Source organism: Thalassophryne amazonica, chromosome 1 (genome assembly GCF_902500255.1).
Source record: "Thalassophryne amazonica chromosome 1, fThaAma1.1, whole genome shotgun sequence".
NCBI lineage: Eukaryota > Metazoa > Chordata > Actinopteri > Batrachoidiformes > Batrachoididae > Thalassophryne > Thalassophryne amazonica.
The window spans coordinates 48,912,330-48,929,783 of record NC_047103.1 but is presented as its reverse complement, the minus strand read 5'-3'; the positions used below and the strand labels follow the sequence as shown (position 1 = coordinate 48,929,783).

At 45.1% G+C, this 17,454-nt stretch overlaps 1 protein-coding gene across 1 annotated transcript; it reads right to left on the bottom strand.

Annotated features, from left to right (window-relative positions):
* Positions 1 to 10,223: 10,223 nt before the first annotated feature.
* On the bottom strand, positions 10,224 to 15,827 carry si:ch211-161h7.5. Its single transcript, XM_034186694.1, has 7 exons — positions 15,728 to 15,827; positions 14,580 to 14,724; positions 14,343 to 14,456; positions 11,264 to 11,408; positions 11,011 to 11,159; positions 10,688 to 10,827; positions 10,224 to 10,486 (listed from the first exon to the last, which is right to left on the bottom strand). The coding sequence occupies exons 1-7, from the start codon at positions 15,825 to 15,827 to the stop codon at positions 10,335 to 10,337; spliced, it is 945 nt and encodes a 314-aa protein (XP_034042585.1). The 3' UTR covers positions 10,224 to 10,334.
* Positions 15,828 to 17,454: the final 1,627 nt, after the last annotated feature.

Sequence of the window (17,454 nt, the reverse complement as noted above, 5' to 3'; positions counted from 1 at the left end):
CAGCATTAGTGAAGGTTACAAATGATCTTCTTATGGCCTCAGACAGTGGACTCATCTCTGTGCTTGTTCTGTTAGACCTCAGTGCTGCTTTTGATACTGTTGACCATAAAATTTTATTACAGAGATTAGAGCATGCCATAGGTATTAAAGGCACTACGCTGCGGTGGTTTGAATCATATTTGTCTAATAGATTACAATTTGTTCATGTAAATGGGGAATCTTCTTCACAGACTAAGGTTAATTATGGAGTTCCTCAAGGTTCTGTGCTAGGACCAATTTTATTCACTTTATACATGCTTCCCTTAGGCAGTATTATTAGACGGTATTGCTTAAATTTTCATTGTTACGCAGATGATACCCAGCTTTATCTATCCATGAAGACAGAGGACACACACCAATTAGCTAAACTGCAGGATTGTCTTACAGACATAAAGACATGGATGACCTCTAATTTCCTGCTTTTAAACTCAGATAAAACTGAACTTATTGTACTTGGCCCCACAAATCTTAGAAACATGGTGTCTAACCAGATCCTTACTCTGGATGGCATTACCCTGACCTCTAGTAATACTGTGAGAAATCTTGGAGTCATTTTTGATCAGGATATGTCATTCAAAGCGCATATTAAACAAATATGTAGGACTGCTTTTTTGCATTTACGCAATATCTCTAAAATTAGAAAGGTCTTGTCTCAGAGTGATGCTGAAAAACTAATTCATGCATTTATTTCCTCTAGGCTGGACTATTGTAATTCATTATTATCAGGTTGTCCTAAAAGTTCCCTGAAAAGCCTTCAGTTAATTCAAAATGCTGCAGCTAGAGTACTAACGGGGACTAGAAGGAGAGAGCATATCTCACCCATATTGGCCTCTCTTCATTGGCTTCCTGTTAATTCTAGAATAGAATTTAAAATTCTTCTTCTTACTTATAAGGTTTTGAATAATCAGGTCCCATCTTATCTTAGGGACCTCGTAGTACCATATCACCCCAATAGAGCGCTTCGCTCTCAGACTGCAGGCTTACTTGTAGTTCCTAGGGTTTGTAAGAGTAGAATGGGAGGCAGAGCCTTCAGCTTTCAGGCTCTTCTCCTCTGGAACCAGCTCCCAATTCAGATCAGGGAGACAGACACCCTCTCTACTTTTAAGATTAGGCTTAAAACTTTCCTTTTTGCTAAAGCTTATAGTTAGTGTTGTGTGGGCTGCTGAAGAGGAGGTACTGCTGGCCCACCACCACCAGAGGGCACCCTGCCTGGAGTGCGGGCTCCAGGCACCAGAGGGCGCTGCCGCCTCACAGGAGCAGCCGGGGTGACAGCTGACACTCATCACCTGTGACAGCTGTCACAACTCATCTGATCTGCATCGGTATATCAGCAAGACGTCATCTCCACCTCTTTGCCGAGATATCGTTCTACCTGGAAGGTAATATTCTCAGCTGACTGCTTGACAGTAACCTTTTGTGATTTTGTGAGTGATAACAGACCTTTTTCCAACGAGAGGTGGAGGTAGCTTTCCTGCCGTGCGGATTACTGGGTGCAAACGCGCCCACCTTTAATTGTGTTTTTGTTCCTCGCCAGCAGTACCAGGTCCGACACGCGGAGGCAGTGGCCACCTGGGAATTCGGGACTTGGCGGCTCCAGTATTCCCGGGGTCTGGTGGCAGAGGAAATCGTGTGGTTCCGGTTCTGCTTTGGACAGGTGTCTCCTATCTTCGAGCCTGCCCACACGACACCTTTGTGAATTGATTCTGATCTATTGTTGTAATCTGTTGTATTTGTTGTGCACATTCACAACAGTAAAGTGTTGTTATTTGACCTACTCCATTGTCCGTTCCTTTGCGCCCCCTGTTGTGGGTCCGTGTACCGACACTTTCCCAACAGTTAGGGCTGGATCAGGTGACCCTGAACCATCCCTTAGTTATGCTGCTATAGACTTAGACTGCTGGGGGGTTCCCATGATGCACTGTTTCTTTCTCTTTTTGCTCTGTATGCACCACTCTGCATTTAATTATTAGTGATCGATCTCTGCTCCCCTCCACAGCATGTCTTTTTCCTGGTTCTCTCCCTCAGCCCCAACCAGTCCCAGCAGAAGACTGCCCCTCCCTGAGCCTGGTTCTGCTGGAGGTTTCTTCCTGTTAAAAGGGAGTTTTTCCTTCCCACTGTAGCCAAATGCTTGCTCACAGGGGGTCGTTTTGACCGTTGGGGTTTTACATAATTATTGTATGGCCTTGCCTTACAATATAAAGCGCCTTGGGGCAACTGTTTGTTGTGATTTGGCGCTATATAAAAAAAATTGATTGATTGATTGATTAAAATACTGCAGCAAATGTAATTATATAGACAGTAAACCTTGTATAGCCTACTCAGAGCAGTAACCTGTCAGCCTTTGTCTTATTAATTGGGCTAAAGGTTTGATAAATAAATAGGAGATCGAATGGACACTGTTTTATCCCCCTGTCTAAAACAAAGGGTTCCCCATTTATCTTTAAGTGTGCTGTGGAATTGCGATATATAGACTATCTGTTATGTGGGCCGCTGAAGAGGAGGTACTGCTGGCCCACCACCACCAGAGGGCGCCCTGCTTGGAGTGCGGGCTCCAAGCACGAGAGGGCGCCGGACCCTGAAGAAGTGACAGCTGTCATTCTTCCCCTGCACCAGCTGTCACTCGTTCATCATCATCACCACCAACTTAAAAGCCGGATCGTGACTCCACCTCCTCGCCGAGAAATCGACTACCGTAAGGTAATTTCTCTGCTGACTAATACGTTGAGTAATAACCTGAACTTTTATTGCAGCCGGTATCCTGTGGTGTTCGCCCTTATCTGGGAAGTGGCGTGGAGCGTGACGACGACAACCGCGCTACAGATAAGTGGTCACACCAGGAGCTGCACGAGTGTGTGATTCGGAGGTGGAGGTTCTCCTCCTAACTGTGTACAGACTATAGACCACTGAGTGTAAGGAGTTACACTCATTCATCTTTTCTCTGCTTTCTGCCAGCAGTACCAGGGTCGACAGCCGAAGACAGAGGTCACCTGGGGATTCGGGACTTGGCGGCTCCGGTGTTCTTCAGACCGTTGGTGGTGGAGGCCGTGTGGAGCGCGGTCTCTCTCTCGTTGGGGTCTTCTATCTTCGAGCCTGCCCACACGTCACCTGGTGTTAATTGACTTTGCAATTTCTGTACATTTAGTTGTGTATTGTCACAACAGTAAATTGTTACCTTTTGGTTTACTCATTGTCCGTTCATTTGCGCCCCCTGTTGTGGGTCCGTGCTACGACACCTTCCCAACAGGATTTCTCGGCCAATCGTCATGGATTCCGAGGGGCGTCAGCTCGAGCGTGAACGGCCAATGGCAGAGCCAGGAGCGCAGGCGTCAGCAGGAGGCGTGTTGGGTGAGCTGCAGCAGATCTTAACCGCCTTCACGGCTCGGTTGGATTTAGTGACCGAGCAGAATGTCCTCCTTAATCGGAGAGTGGAGGCTCTCGCCGCCAGGGTGGAAGCGCACGATCAGGGCGCTGCTGCAGCTCCTCCTCTGGCTGGTCCTGGGCCTGAATCAAACGTACCACTGGTCGTTCAACAAACCCCCTCACCATCCCCTGAAGCTTACATAAGCCCTCCGGAGCCGTACGGGGGCTGTGTCGAGACGTGCGCGGACTTCCTCATGCAGTGTTCGCTCGTCTTTTCACAGCGCCCTGTCATGTACGCCTCAGATGCTAGCCGGGTAGCTTATGTTATCAATCTGCTTCGAGGAGAGGCACGCGCATGGGCTACGGCGCTTTGGGAGCAGAACTCACGGCTCCTAACGTCTTATGTTGGGTTTGTACGGGAGTTCAAACAAGTGTTTGATCATCCTAACAGAGGCGAGACTGCTTCAAACGTGCTGCTGTCGATAAGACAGGGGCGCCGTAGCGCAGCCGAGTATGCAGTCGACTTCCGCATCGCGGCAGCGAGGTCTGGCTGGAATAACGTTGCGCTCCGCGCCGCCTTCGTAAATGGACTGTCACCGGTCCTCAAGGAGCACCTACTGGCGAAGGAGGAACCGCGGGATTTTGACGGGCTTGTCGATTTGGTTATACGCTTAGACAACCGTTTGACTGAGCATCGTCGGGAGCAGGCCGGGGGGCGTGACCGGGCACGAGCCGTCCCTCCCCCTTCCGGTTCCGATAAGACGTTGTCCCCACGCTTCACTGCCAGAGGGCCCCGTGGGGCTACAGCTCCCCCTGCTGAGGAGGCTATGGACACGAGCAGGGCCAAAGTAAAATTAAGTGACAGACAAAGGAGACTGGCCCGCGGGGAGTGTTTTGTCTGCGGCTCTTGTGAGCACATGCAGAGGGACTGCCCTGAACGGTCAAACTACAAACGCCCGTCCTTAGAATCTGGGCTAAGGGTGGGCCATAACACACACGCGGAAAGACCCCGCAGATCGGCACGAATCCCAGTAACAATCCTTTGTGAGGAGTTAACCCTTCACGCCCCAGCACTGATAGACACGGGGTCAGAGGGGAATCTGCTGGACAGCAGATGGGCAAGGGAAGTAGGGCTCCCTCTGGTGGCTCTGCCGGCACCATTGCAGGTGCGAGCACTAGATGGCACCCTGCTTCCATTGATCACACATCAGACACAACCAGTGACATTGGTTGTATCTGGGAATCACAGGGAGGAGATAGTGTTCCATGTAACACCATCTACCTCCCGAGTGATTTTGGGCTTTCCATGGATGGTGAAGCACAATCCCCGGGTTGATTGGCCGTCCGGGGTTGTGACGCAGTGGAGCGAAGCCTGCCACCGGGAGTGTTTAGGATCCTCGGTTCCCCCCGGCACTACAGCTAATGAGGAGGTCAAAGTCCCCCCCAATCTATCGGCGGTGCCAGAGGAGTACCACGATCTTGCTGACGTTTTCAGCAAAGATCTGGCGCTCACTCTTCCTCCGCACCGGCCGTACGATTGTGCCATCGATTTAGTCCCGGGCGTTGAGTACCCGTCCAGTAGGTTGTACAACCTCTCACGTCCGGAACGCGAATCAATGGAGACCTACATCCGGGACTCCTTAGCTGCCGGGCTGATCCGGAACTCCACCTCCCCGATGGGTGGTGGTTTCTTTTTTGTGGGCAAGAAAGACGGCGGACTCCGTCCATGCATTGATTACAGAGGGCTGAACGAGATCACGGTTCGCAACCGATACCCGTTACCTCTGTTGGATTCAGTGTTCACGCCCCTGCATGGAGCCCAAATCTTTACGAAATTGGATCTTAGAAATGCGTACCACCTGGTTCGGATCCGGAAGGGAGACGAATGGAAGACGGCATTCAACACCCCGTTAGGTCACTTCGAGTACCTGGTCATGCCGTTCGGCCTCACTAACGCCCCCGCGACGTTCCAAGCTTTGGTAAACGACGTCTTGCGGGACTTCCTGCATCGGTTCGTCTTCGTATATCTGGACGATATACTCATCTTTTCTCCGGACCCTGAGACCCATGTCCAGCATGTACGTCAGGTCCTACAGCGGTTGTTGGAGAACCGGCTGTTTGTGAAGGGTGAGAAGTGCGAGTTCCACCGCACTTCTTTGTCCTTCCTGGGGTTCATCATCTCCTCCAACTCCGTCGCCCCTGATCCGGCTAAGGTTGCGGCGGTGAGAGATTGGCCCCAACCAACAAGCCGCAGGAAACTACAGCAGTTCCTCGGTTTTGCAAATTTTTATAGGAGGTTCATCAAAGGTTACAGTCAGGTAGTTAGCCCCCTGACTGCCCTGACCTCCACCAAGGTCCCCTTTGCCTGGTCGGATCGGTGCGAAGCCGCGTTCCAGGAGTTGAAACGCCGGTTCTCGACTGCGCCAGTTCTGGTGCAGCCTGATCCTGATCGCCAGTACGTAGTAGAAGTGGACGCCTCTGACTCAGGGATAGGAGCCGTGCTATCCCAGAGCGTGGAGGCTGATAAGGTTCTCCATCCTTGTGCCTTTTATTCCCGTAGGTTGACCCCAGCTGAACGGAACTATGACGTTGGCAATCGGGAACTTCTTGCGGTGAAGGAGGCTCTTGAAGAGTGGAGACACCTGCTGGAGGGGGCTTCGTTGCCCTTCACGGTTTTCACTGACCATCGGAACCTGGAGTACATCCAGACCGCCGACGGTCCCCGGCCCCCACGTTCCAGCCCGGGCAGGAGGTGTGGCTCTCGACCAAGGACATTCCCCTCTGTGTGGACTCCCCCAAACTGAAAGACAGATACATCGGTCCCTTCCCAATCCTCAAGGTCATCAACCCGGCCGCAGTGAAGCTCCGACTCCCAGCTTCACTGCGGATCCACCCGGTCTTCCACGTGTCCCGTATAAAGCCTCACCACACCTCGCCCCTCTGTGCACCTGGACCTACGCCGCCTCCTGCCCGACTCATCGACGGGGAGCCTGCTTGGACGGTCCGCAGGCTTCTGGACGTCCGTCGTAAGGGCCGGGGGTTCCAATATCTGGTGGACTGGGAGGGGTATGGACCTGAGGAACGCTCCTGGGTGAAGAGGAGCTTCATCCTGGACCCGGCCCTCCTGGCCGAGTTCTACAGCCGACACCCGGACAAGCCCGGTCGGGCGCCAGGAGGCGCCCGTTGAGGGGGGGGTCCTGTTATGTGGGCCGCTGAAGAGGAGGTACTGCTGGCCCACCACCACCAGAGGGCGCCCTGCTTGGAGTGCGGGCTCCAAGCACGAGAGGGCGCCGGACCCTGAAGAAGTGACAGCTGTCATTCTTCCCCTGCACCAGCTGTCACTCGTTCATCATCATCACCACCAACTTAAAAGCCGGATCGTGACTCCACCTCCTCGCTGAGAAATCGACTACCGTAAGGTAATTTCTCTGCTGACTAATACGTTGAGTAATAACCTGAACTTTTATTGCAGCCGGTATCCTGTGGTGTTCGCCCTTATCTGGGAAGTGGCGTGGAGCGTGACGACGACAACCGCGCTACAGATAAGTGGTCACACCAGGAGCTGCACGAGTGTGTGATTCGGAGGTGGAGGTTCTCCTCCTAACTGTGTACAGACTATAGACCACTGAGTGTAAGGAGTTACACTCATTCATCTTTTCTCTGCTTTCTGCCAGCAGTACCAGGGTCGACAGCCGAAGACAGAGGTCACCTGGGGATTCGGGACTTGGCGGCTCCGGTGTTCTTCAGACCGTTGGTGGTGGAGGCCGTGTGGAGCGCGGTCTCTCTCTCGTCGGGGTCTTCTATCTTCGAGCCTGCCCACACGTCACCTGGTGTTAATTGACTTTGCAATTTCTGTACATTTAGTTGTGTATTGTCACAACAGTAAATTGTTACCTTTTGGTTTACTCATTGTCCGTTCATTTGCGCCCCCTGTTGTGGGTCCGTGCTACGACACCTTCCCAACACTATCACCGTTATGAATTTATCTGGAATGCTGAATTCTCCAAAACTCTATTAAGAAATGACCATCTGACTGAGTAGAATGCTTTCTCTGCACCAAGCCCTACTACTACCATGGATTCTATTCTGTCTTTATTTATCTTTACTGTTCCTCTCAAATTATCTATCTAGCTTTAATTGACACCAGTCTGGCCTAAGTGAATGAAGTTGGGCAGAGGTTTTTCAAGTCTACAGGTCAAAACCACTGTAAATATAAGATAACTGAATCCATCCAAGAGAGTAGAATTTCACCATTCCGTAGGGTCCAGTGTGAATGTGGAACAATGGTAACAGTTGTAGCTTTAATTATCTGAAGTAAAACCTTGCAAGCTTGGTGATTTACACACTTTTAGTTTAGAAACTGCTAAATCTAGTACTCTAACGGAAAAATGTTGGAATGAATGGATGCTCTGATTGTAGCATTTGAGAAGCTGAATGAAGAATCAGAGTGTCTGGGTTTGCAATTGTCCTGGATCAAAGATTCAGGTTTTTAACGACTTCCTGGACTCAGCCTTCACAAGTTTATCTGTAAGTGGTGAAACTGTTGAACTTGTAGACACATTGACTTATCTCAGTTGTGACATTCATGAGACTGAAAGGTGCCTGGGAAGACCTTATGGAGTCTTAAGGTTACTGGACAGAGGCGTTTGGCAATGTCAATATCTTTGCAGGTGAACGAAGGTCCAAGTCTTTACTGTCCTGGTGCTACCTTTCTTTCTGTATGGTTGTGAGACATGGACGCTAACCAATGATCTATGGCGATGACATAAGACTTTGGTACTAGGTCTCTTTGGAGGATCCTTGGTTACCCCTTGAATGACTATGCATCAAACGAGCGGTTACTGACAGACTAAGATGATGGATATTACTTGCATTATGCTTCAACATTTTGGCCATGTGGCCCGTTTCTCTGTGCATGATCCAGCATGCAGGTGCCTGAGTGCTGAAGACCCAGTAGCTGGAGATGGCCAAAGGGACATCCACATTTCAGCTGGCTGCAGCAGATAGATGCTTATTTGATAGATGTGGAAATTAACCAGTTGTCTGCCTGGGGGGGGCATCCAGGACCCAAAGCGGTTCCGCAGTGTCGTGGATGCGGTGAAGCACAGCATCAGCGCATGTTCCCAGACTTGACTTGACTATGGTTACAATCAGACACCTCACTTCTAGATGCCCCCAAAAACTACTTACAAATTTCCATTTTATTTTATGACATCACATAATACTTTTGTTTATTGCTATAAGTTGTCTGTTTCCTCACTCATTTAATTTTGTTCTGACATTACAAACCATGTTTACCTTTTTTAAATTAGAATTGTGCAGATGAAATTTTAATTTGGATGTACCTCAATTAAATTTATTTGAAAAATGTTTTAACAATTAAATTTCCTTATGGGGCAGCACGGTGGCATAGTGGTTAGCACTGTTGCCTCAGACCAAGAAGGCCATGGGATCAGTTCCCACCTGTGGTCTTTCTGTGTGGAGTTTGCATGAAGGGCACACATCACACTGGTTTAATCTTCTTTACATTGGCTACCTGTGAAGTACAGAATTGATTTTAAAATTTTAGTCTTGACTTTTAGAGCTTTTAATGGACAGGCCCCCAGTACATCACAGACCTGTTAACCCCCTATTCTGCTGGCTGCTCTCTCTGGTCCTCAGGCCAAAACCTTCTGAAGGTCCCTCAGACCCAGTTAAGAACTTGGGGGGACCTGTCGTTTCAAGCAGTAGCCCCCAGGCTGTGGAACGGCCTGCCCCCGTCTCTCCGTGTGGCCGACTCTGTTGATTCCTTTAAAAGGCAGCTTAAGACACTTTTATTTAGACAAGCTTTTAATTAGTGGCACTACTTCTTTGTTTTAATCTTGCTGACCTAACTTTGTTGTATTCTATGCCTTTGTTTGTATCTATTTTACTGCACTCTGTAAAGCACTTTGTGATTGGTATCTGTGAATGGTGCTATATAAAATAAAGTTTACTTACTTACGTACTTCTCCCTGTGTTTGTGTAGGTTTCCTCCGGGTGCTCCGTCTTCCTCCCACATCCAAAGACATGCAGGTGAGGTGGATTGGAAACTTTAAATTGTCCGTAAGTTTTGTTTGCGGGTGTGAATGTGTTTGTCTGTGACAGACTGGTATCATGTCCAGGGTGTACCCCACCTCTCACCCTATGACTTCTGCGAATGGCTCCAGTAACCCCCTGTGACCCTCAATTGGAGTAAGCAGGTATAGAAGATGGATGGAAATGTCCTTATTTCTTATTTCTTCTTCTTCTTTTTAGATGAATTTCCCATTATTCCTCTAATGCAGGGGTGGGCAATCATGTGCCATAAAGGGCCGAGACACTGCAGGTTTTCCGTGCAACCAATCGCCTCAGCAGGTGATTTCATTAATGATCAGGTGTCTCAGCAGGTGATTTCATTGACAACCAGGTGTTTATGTTCAGAGCAGAAGCTCATCAGCAACCCACCTGCTGAGGTGATTGGTTACATGGAAAACTTGCAGTGTCTCGGCCCTCGATGCCCACCCCTGCTCTAATGTATGCTTTGGAAGCTTCCAATATTATTTACCCTGTGTTTGCACTTCCAAAATTGACTTCAGATAATTGTTTCCAGTCCTCTGTCAACTATTATTGTTTTCATCATGGAATAGTGACGTCTTTAGTTTCCATCAGCCTTTCCTCTCGATCAGTATTTATATCAGTTTACAGCTCTGCGGCAGCCCAGTCAGAAACAGCACTTACTTTGCTATATATAGGAATAATTTTAGGTACAGTTATTGGGCCTAAATAATTTTTCTACAACTGTCTAGATGTCACTGATGTGAATGTAGGTGACATATTGGGACATCCTGAAGAAACCTAAACTGAAAATCATGGATCCTTTAGTTTCATTTGGAAACATTCTGGCTTCAATTACAATATATAAAGAATATTCATTCTCAGTGAAATATATTTTTCTGATTTGCAGCTGTTTCCATCGGAGACATGACCTCTGGGTTGACATCTGCGTAGAGAGGGTGTTTAAGGTGTTTTAAAATGACAAGAACAACCCGTGTGACAAACAAGGCACAAGCTGTAGCCAACAGCCCAGCTGCGGAAAAAAAAAAAAAAAACAGAATTAATATGCTTAGGTGTGTACGCTGTATGTCACCAGAACACACATTTATAGTATACTGTATAATGTAATCTGAAAATGAGTCCTAGTTGATGCTCATGTAGGATGAAAATAAACAAGAAACAACCAGGAGATGTAGGTACTGTAACTGAGAATTATTAAGCTGTTATTCCTCACCAACGAAAATGTCATTCTGACCGGGTGATCCAGTGTCGTAGTTCTGAGTGAGGACACCAGACAGAGCCCAAATCACAACCGGATAAATAATGAGGATGTACCTCACAAGTTTGTCGAGGATAGAGTTCTCCAGGATAAACCTGCAAAACATACAACTCAGTTTCACAAGAAACTTTTAAAACACACACACACACACACACACACACACACACACACACACACACACACACACACACACACACACACACACACACACACACACACACACACACACACACACACGTATATGTATGTACGTATGTGTAAAATTCCTTTTCACTCACCACAGAATCAGAACTATGGCTAAAATGGACAGTGAGATGGTGGCAGCATTTGTTGGGGACACTTTTACATTGTTGGTCAGTACAATGGTTAAGTTAAGGAGAGATGCAATCGTTGTCCATGTTGCATAAATGGCCACACCATTCTGAACCTGTAGATGCAGAACACTATGTTTTCATGAAAAATAAGATTTACAGAAAAAAAAAAAATGGACACAAACCACGTTGTTACTTGCACTGTAATTGCCAAACTAACCAGCACGCGGTGGAGCCACAGGTCTACTTTATGGTATTTGTTGATCCAGGCACCATATATGTGGAGTCCATGACAAGAGAAGAATATCATGATGTAGTTAGTGGAGGCAATCAGGAGCAGGAACGCCAGTGTGGCAGGCATCAGCCTTTGAAGGGAAAGAAACATATGTGAAGAGTATTTTATTATTTTGCACTTACACTTTACTATCCAGATCTTGAAGGGCAGCAGTGAGCATGTACAGTGTTACTTCCAAAGGCCTAACAGTGCTGTTTGTTGATGTTGTTTTCTTTTTGTTAGATGGTTTTAGGTTTTCCTCCCAACAGGAGCTCTCATGAAATTATGAATAAATTTCAACTCCATGCTTTGGAGGGGTGGGACTTTGGGTCAAAGACGTATTCAATGACTTGAAAATGTTTGTGTGTCCATCTCCTGACTTGTCTAAAGAAAACAGGTTATGAAAGTGATGATTTCTTTTAACAATAACCGTTATATTAAGTGTGCACCATTACTTATGGCCTGTGAAAATGGAAGGACTGTGTATAAAATTTACTGAAAATGGTTCATTTTAATTTAGTCAGGTTAGTCCCATTGGGCCTCATGTATCAACGTTGCGTACTGCGATATTTGAGCGTATATGGGGTGTACGCCAAAACGGCTGCGCTACTTGGCATTTATCAATGTGGTTGTTGGCGTACGCTGCGCTGAAAATATACACCAGGTCGAGAGGTGGTGTAAATTATACACCAAAACGAACCAGCGCTGGAATCCACATAAAAATGAAGATGATCAACATGATAAACAGTGCCATTATACAAATCAATGCATATGTTACATAAATAACACTTTCCTGATTATACTACATAATAATCAATACAAATCCCGCTGTTGCGGGATTGTTATGGAGCACGATCCGTCGCTACAGCGTTACTGCTCGCCTTTTTCTCCAGACTTCGAGCCTGGAGCCAGAGCAGCGCTGAGCTTAACTTCATGTGGTGTGAACGTTTTAGACAATGAAATTGATAATAACAACGGTAGTTTCGTCATTCCCTTAATTCGTCCGTGCTGCAACCAGGTTTTGTCGTCTCCATTCGGTTGTCACAATAAAATAAATACAGAAATACATTTAAAAAATAAAGAAATCTGACAGATTAGGCGTGTCTTATTAATTGAGCGAGCAAATATCCACATGTCAAGAATTATTGACATGTGAGAAGAGAATACAGTGGTCCCTCGCGTCTCGCGGAGTATTTAGTCCAATTTTGCATGCCTTTTTTTTTTTTTACAGTGTTCTGTGTTCTGCGTATCTGTTTATAAGAATCTTGAAGAAAAAAGAGCGCCAACAACTACTCATAACTGTGTTTGTCACACAGAAACAGACACCTGCAGCCAGGTGTGAGTGGGAAAAGGCGCAGCGTCAGGACGCAGAGGCCCGATCTGTGACATACTGGTTAGTCACTATTAATAATTTCTTATGTGTCCGACCTCGTTCGTTGATCGTTAAAATTAATTCGTTAGTTCTAAATGCCATCATAATTATTTATAGGAAAACGTTCTATTTTTATTTCTCAAACAAATGTTTGGGCCTGAAAACAGGTTGGTCTTATTTTTCTACTAAGGTCTGAACTTTGAGAGTGTTTACACACGAGAGAAAAGTGAGAAAATGTTCATGCCTGATTGAGAAAGTGTATAAACTGTGTAGTGAGGGGTTTTACAGCTTTGAAACGTCTATAATAATTGTAAAAAATAACGCTGACTACGTCGCGGTTTTGCGTATTACGGGCTATTTTTTAGAACGTAACTCCAGCGATTAATGAGGGACCACTGTAACACTTTACTGATTATATACTACAAAACAATTGATGCGACGGCCGCTTTTGACGCTCTATTGGCACGCGTCGTGATTGGTGGAGTTCTTTTTCATTGCCGTCTTTCCGGCTTCTATGTCGTAAAATGAGGGTGTGTGTGAAGCAGAGTCTGAATATTTATGGGCGTGTTTATTATAATTACGATCGTTTCCACCCGCTGCATTTATCAAGATCACGTCAGGCATACGCCAGAAATGGGCAGGTGCGCACTGCTTGATACATGTCATGGCAACTTTGGTGTATTTCAAGTTTACGCCGTAAATTTATGCCACAAGTGCGCAACATTGATACATGAGGCCCATTGAGATCAAGACCTCTTTTGCAAAGAAGACCTGGACAATAATAAAGTTTCCATTTCATCTGATCTGCATGTCTGTAAATGTGGGTGGAAACCAGAGCAAACCCACACAAACAGGGAGAACATGCAAACTCCACACAGAAAGGCCACAGACAGGAATCAAACCCATGACCTTCTTGCTGTGAGGCAACAGTGTTAACCACTAATCCACCATGCTGCCGCAAAAGTTAATGTGATATTTTTGTTCAGCCGCTTGTCTTAAAGCTGAAAGTCTACACAAGAACATGTTTACAGTTTCATTTTAAATCCATTGTGGTAGGTTTGTGTACAGCAGCAAAATTCATTGATATATTTGATTTTTTTTTTAAAGCAATGCAATAGTTGCCTTCCCTAGTACCTAATTACTTTTATAATGCTTTGTAATTTATCCTGGTTGTTTTATGTAATTTACTGCCCCTTACCAAGAACCAAATCATTATTTTCCTCATTCTGAATTTTTTGAAGGTCACATGAAAACCAGGCCTGGGTCCCTCACAGATGGTGTCCATCTTGTGAAGGCCCCAAAAAATGGGTCATACAGCATTTTTTATACGATGTGGGCGTTACAGTGGGTGTGGTTTAGTCTCACAATTCTAATGTTACTGGTTCTCACCAACAGGGGGAGGTCTCCCTGTATCTGAAACTTGCACATGCCTGTTGAAAGTTAAACATTAAACCAGATCTCAAAAACCTTTAAACAGATAACACAAACACTTGATAACTAACATAAAATAAGGAATTAGCACAGATATTATCTAACAGCTGTAACTCAGTTACATTTTGAGAGAAGTAACTAGTAACAATAACTAATTACTTTTTCAATTATGTGCACAACACTGATTAGAAGAAAAAAAAATCGTAAAACCTTCCAATTTACCTTCTATCCCACAGAAACAACCATCCAACATTACAGCTCAGATTGAAGCACCAAGTCACAAAAAAGCCATGTGATAGAACAGGGGGGCTACAATAAACATAGCCATAGGCATTTCTAGAAGAAGAAGAAATTAAAAACAGGCAGATCATTATGATATCTTTTGCCATACGGTATCAATTTACATAACTCTTAATGTTCACATGTTGATTTTTGAAGAAAAAACTAGCTGATTCTTACTTCCTACAGAAGCCAGAGATGGTGAAGACCAACAACAAAACCAGCCAGACGTAAATAACTGGCCAAATGGAAAAAGTCCATCCTGATGGCGTGATCTCAGTTGAAAATGCGTATGAAATATTTCCAGTGCTTTCCAGAAATGGATCTGAAAGGTAAATTAAAACAATAAAACACTGAATAAATGGAGTCCGATAGCACACACACACCCTCGCAGCATCAAAAAATGAGACACAATACACACACTGCAGTTAATTTTTTTTTTTAACAGGGTATCATTACTATCAGCAGTGGTGAACACATTGAACCTAAAATTTAGCTTCAGTAACATTTAAGACATTGAGCTAAAGCTAACTGGCTATCTGGAAAGCTAATCCGTATTGGAAAAAATATTAGCTATGCTAATTAGCTGCTTCACTGAACTGTACCCACACCTAATATACTGTAGACTCCATTCCAGTTTTGAGCGGGCATGTCACAAGCATTTCCTAAAACCTCTGATTCATGGGTCATGGTACAAAAACTACCATTTCAATACACTGAAATGATCCAGTTTATTACACCTGATAATCCACTTGCCAAGTATTCATTTCAACTGCCAAAGTGTTCGGATACATCTTTCCTAAATTCATGACATCTTAAAGAGTTTACGTCTTTCCTGTGGAGACATACAGTCAGTAAACAGCCTCATGGTGTTAGGTCACCATGAATGTGGTAACACATTAACAATATCTGTAATATAATGATTTTTCCTGGCTTTGACCTTTTGATGTATGACCTTGAAAATTTAATTAGTTCTTGCCTATCAGGGTATGAATCCTCTGTAAAGATTTCAGAAAGATATATGAAAAATTGTGTGTTCCAGGCTGTTCACAAACAAACAAACAGTAAATTGCACAGTAAATGAAAGCAAAACTGCACAGTAAATGGAACAAAACGGCAAATGGGATGAATGATCAACATCACGTGGCACTACAAACCAGTCAAATGGCCATGATCTTTTTAGGCATTATATAACATGAGTTTGTTTATGTTCCTTGAAATTGTAACTTTCCACGCAGCCACTGCGGTCACAAAACTGTAAAGGCGTCTTGTATTAGACAAAGCAATACACTAACTCTCTTGAGCAAAGCATCAAAACATGAACTTACACACTCCAGTTCCTGCCAGAGCATTGAACACCACAGCGATGACAAAGAAGAACACCGACAGCAGAATGGCAATCAGAAGGCTGGTGTGATGTTTTGCCATCGTAGACATCAGCCAACCCACCTATCTAAAAGTACAAATATTAACCAGTAGATTGAATCACATATACAGGGTGATATCAAATTACAGTATAACTCCTTTCTAGCATTGGAAATCTTTTGCATTTTATAATTCTTAAGACTACCGAGTGGTCCATACCCTTTACTGTGTATTTTCCAGTCAGTGTAGATTCAGTAAGTGGCACTGCACAGAGCTGTGTATGGGTTTTTAATCTCTTTCAGCTTGTGTAACCAAATCTTTATGGCCTCTCAGCACGTAGACCTCTTTGTAACGTAACACTATTGTATGTCACAGGTTAGAAATTGCATAATTTTTCTGCTTCTCCTTATTTTCTCACAAAGTCTGTCTATATAAGAATAACAGCATATCATTTTTCAAGAGCCTTAACAAGAGGAGCTGGTACAGTATCATCATACCACTCGTAAATCCCTTCAGTACACTGGACTTGAACAAGTGCCATTCATTGCAAGTTTGAAAGATTATCTGTTTAAAGACAAATTCTGTATACATGTTTGCCTCTTGGTTCAGCCCCTTTTTGCAGGAAAACAAATTTAAGTATCCTCCTTTTAACAACAGTTTAACAAAATTACAATCGACCAAAAAGTTTAGAAATTCCAGTCACAATTTCAGGTTCCAGTACAAATTATTATACAATTTCTTTCACCAAAACAACAACTATATAAGGCAACCCAAATTAAAGGAGAAATGCTGCTTTTAACAACTTGGACCTCATTTCTGACATAAAATACAGTCATTTACTCACCAATATAACTTTGATGTCATTTGGAGTCCATTGTTCAGACAATCAACGTGTTCAGTTTCAAATCTGAGGCAAACATTTTTTTCTTCTACTGAGGTGGATTACAACCCCAATTCCAATGAAGTTGGGACATTGTGTAAAATGTAAATAAAAACAGAATACGATTGAAGCAGCAGGACCTTCGTGGCCGGGACGACGGTGGGGGATCGAACCCACGCGGCTCGCACCAAAAGACCGTTCCTCTACCAGGTCAGCCAAAGGGGAACTCCCCATTAGCCAAGCTAGCGGGAACGTCTTTTCAATTGGGACCCGGGACTTTCATCCCGCTACACATCTCCCCACCATTTTTGACTTCATCCAGAAGTCACAGGTGCATGTTAGCATACTCTGTGACCCACATCCTGTTTGTGACGCCAGATTGAAGCAGCAGGACCTTCGTGGCCGGGACGACGGTGGGGGATCGAACCCATGCGGCTCACACCAAAAGACCTTTCCTCTACCAGGTCAGCCAAAGGGGAACTCCCCGTTAGCCAAGCTAGCGGGAACGTCTTTTCAATTGGGACCCGGGACTTTCATCCCGCTACACAATGATTTGCAAATCCTCTTCAACCTATTCAATTGAATACACCACAAAGACAAGATATTTAATGTTCAAACTGATAGGCTGAATTGTTTTTGTGCAAATATTTGCTCATTTTGAAATGGAAGCCTGCAACAGGCAAATAATATGGTGTAGATTTCTATATGATTGGAGCATCTTTTAATTTTGACCCCTGTGTAATTTTGACCCCGACGCGCGAATTCCTCCGCTCGTCTTTCTCAATGTGCCAAAAAAGTGCTGATGTCCAC

Excerpts from the sequence above, each read along its gene's own strand:
- si:ch211-161h7.5 (XM_034186694.1), bottom strand. The coding sequence starts at position 15,827 with ATGGCAAAACATCACACCAGCCTTCTGATTGCCATTCTGCTGTCGGTG. Across the intron at positions 11,409-14,342 it reads TTGTTTCTGTGGGATAGAAG|GCTGATGCCTGCCACACTGG; the intron begins GTAAATTGGAAG and ends TTCCCTTCAAAG. Across the intron at positions 11,160-11,263 it reads TGTGGCTCCACCGCGTGCTG|GTTCAGAATGGTGTGGCCAT; the intron begins GTTAGTTTGGCA and ends CTGCATCTACAG.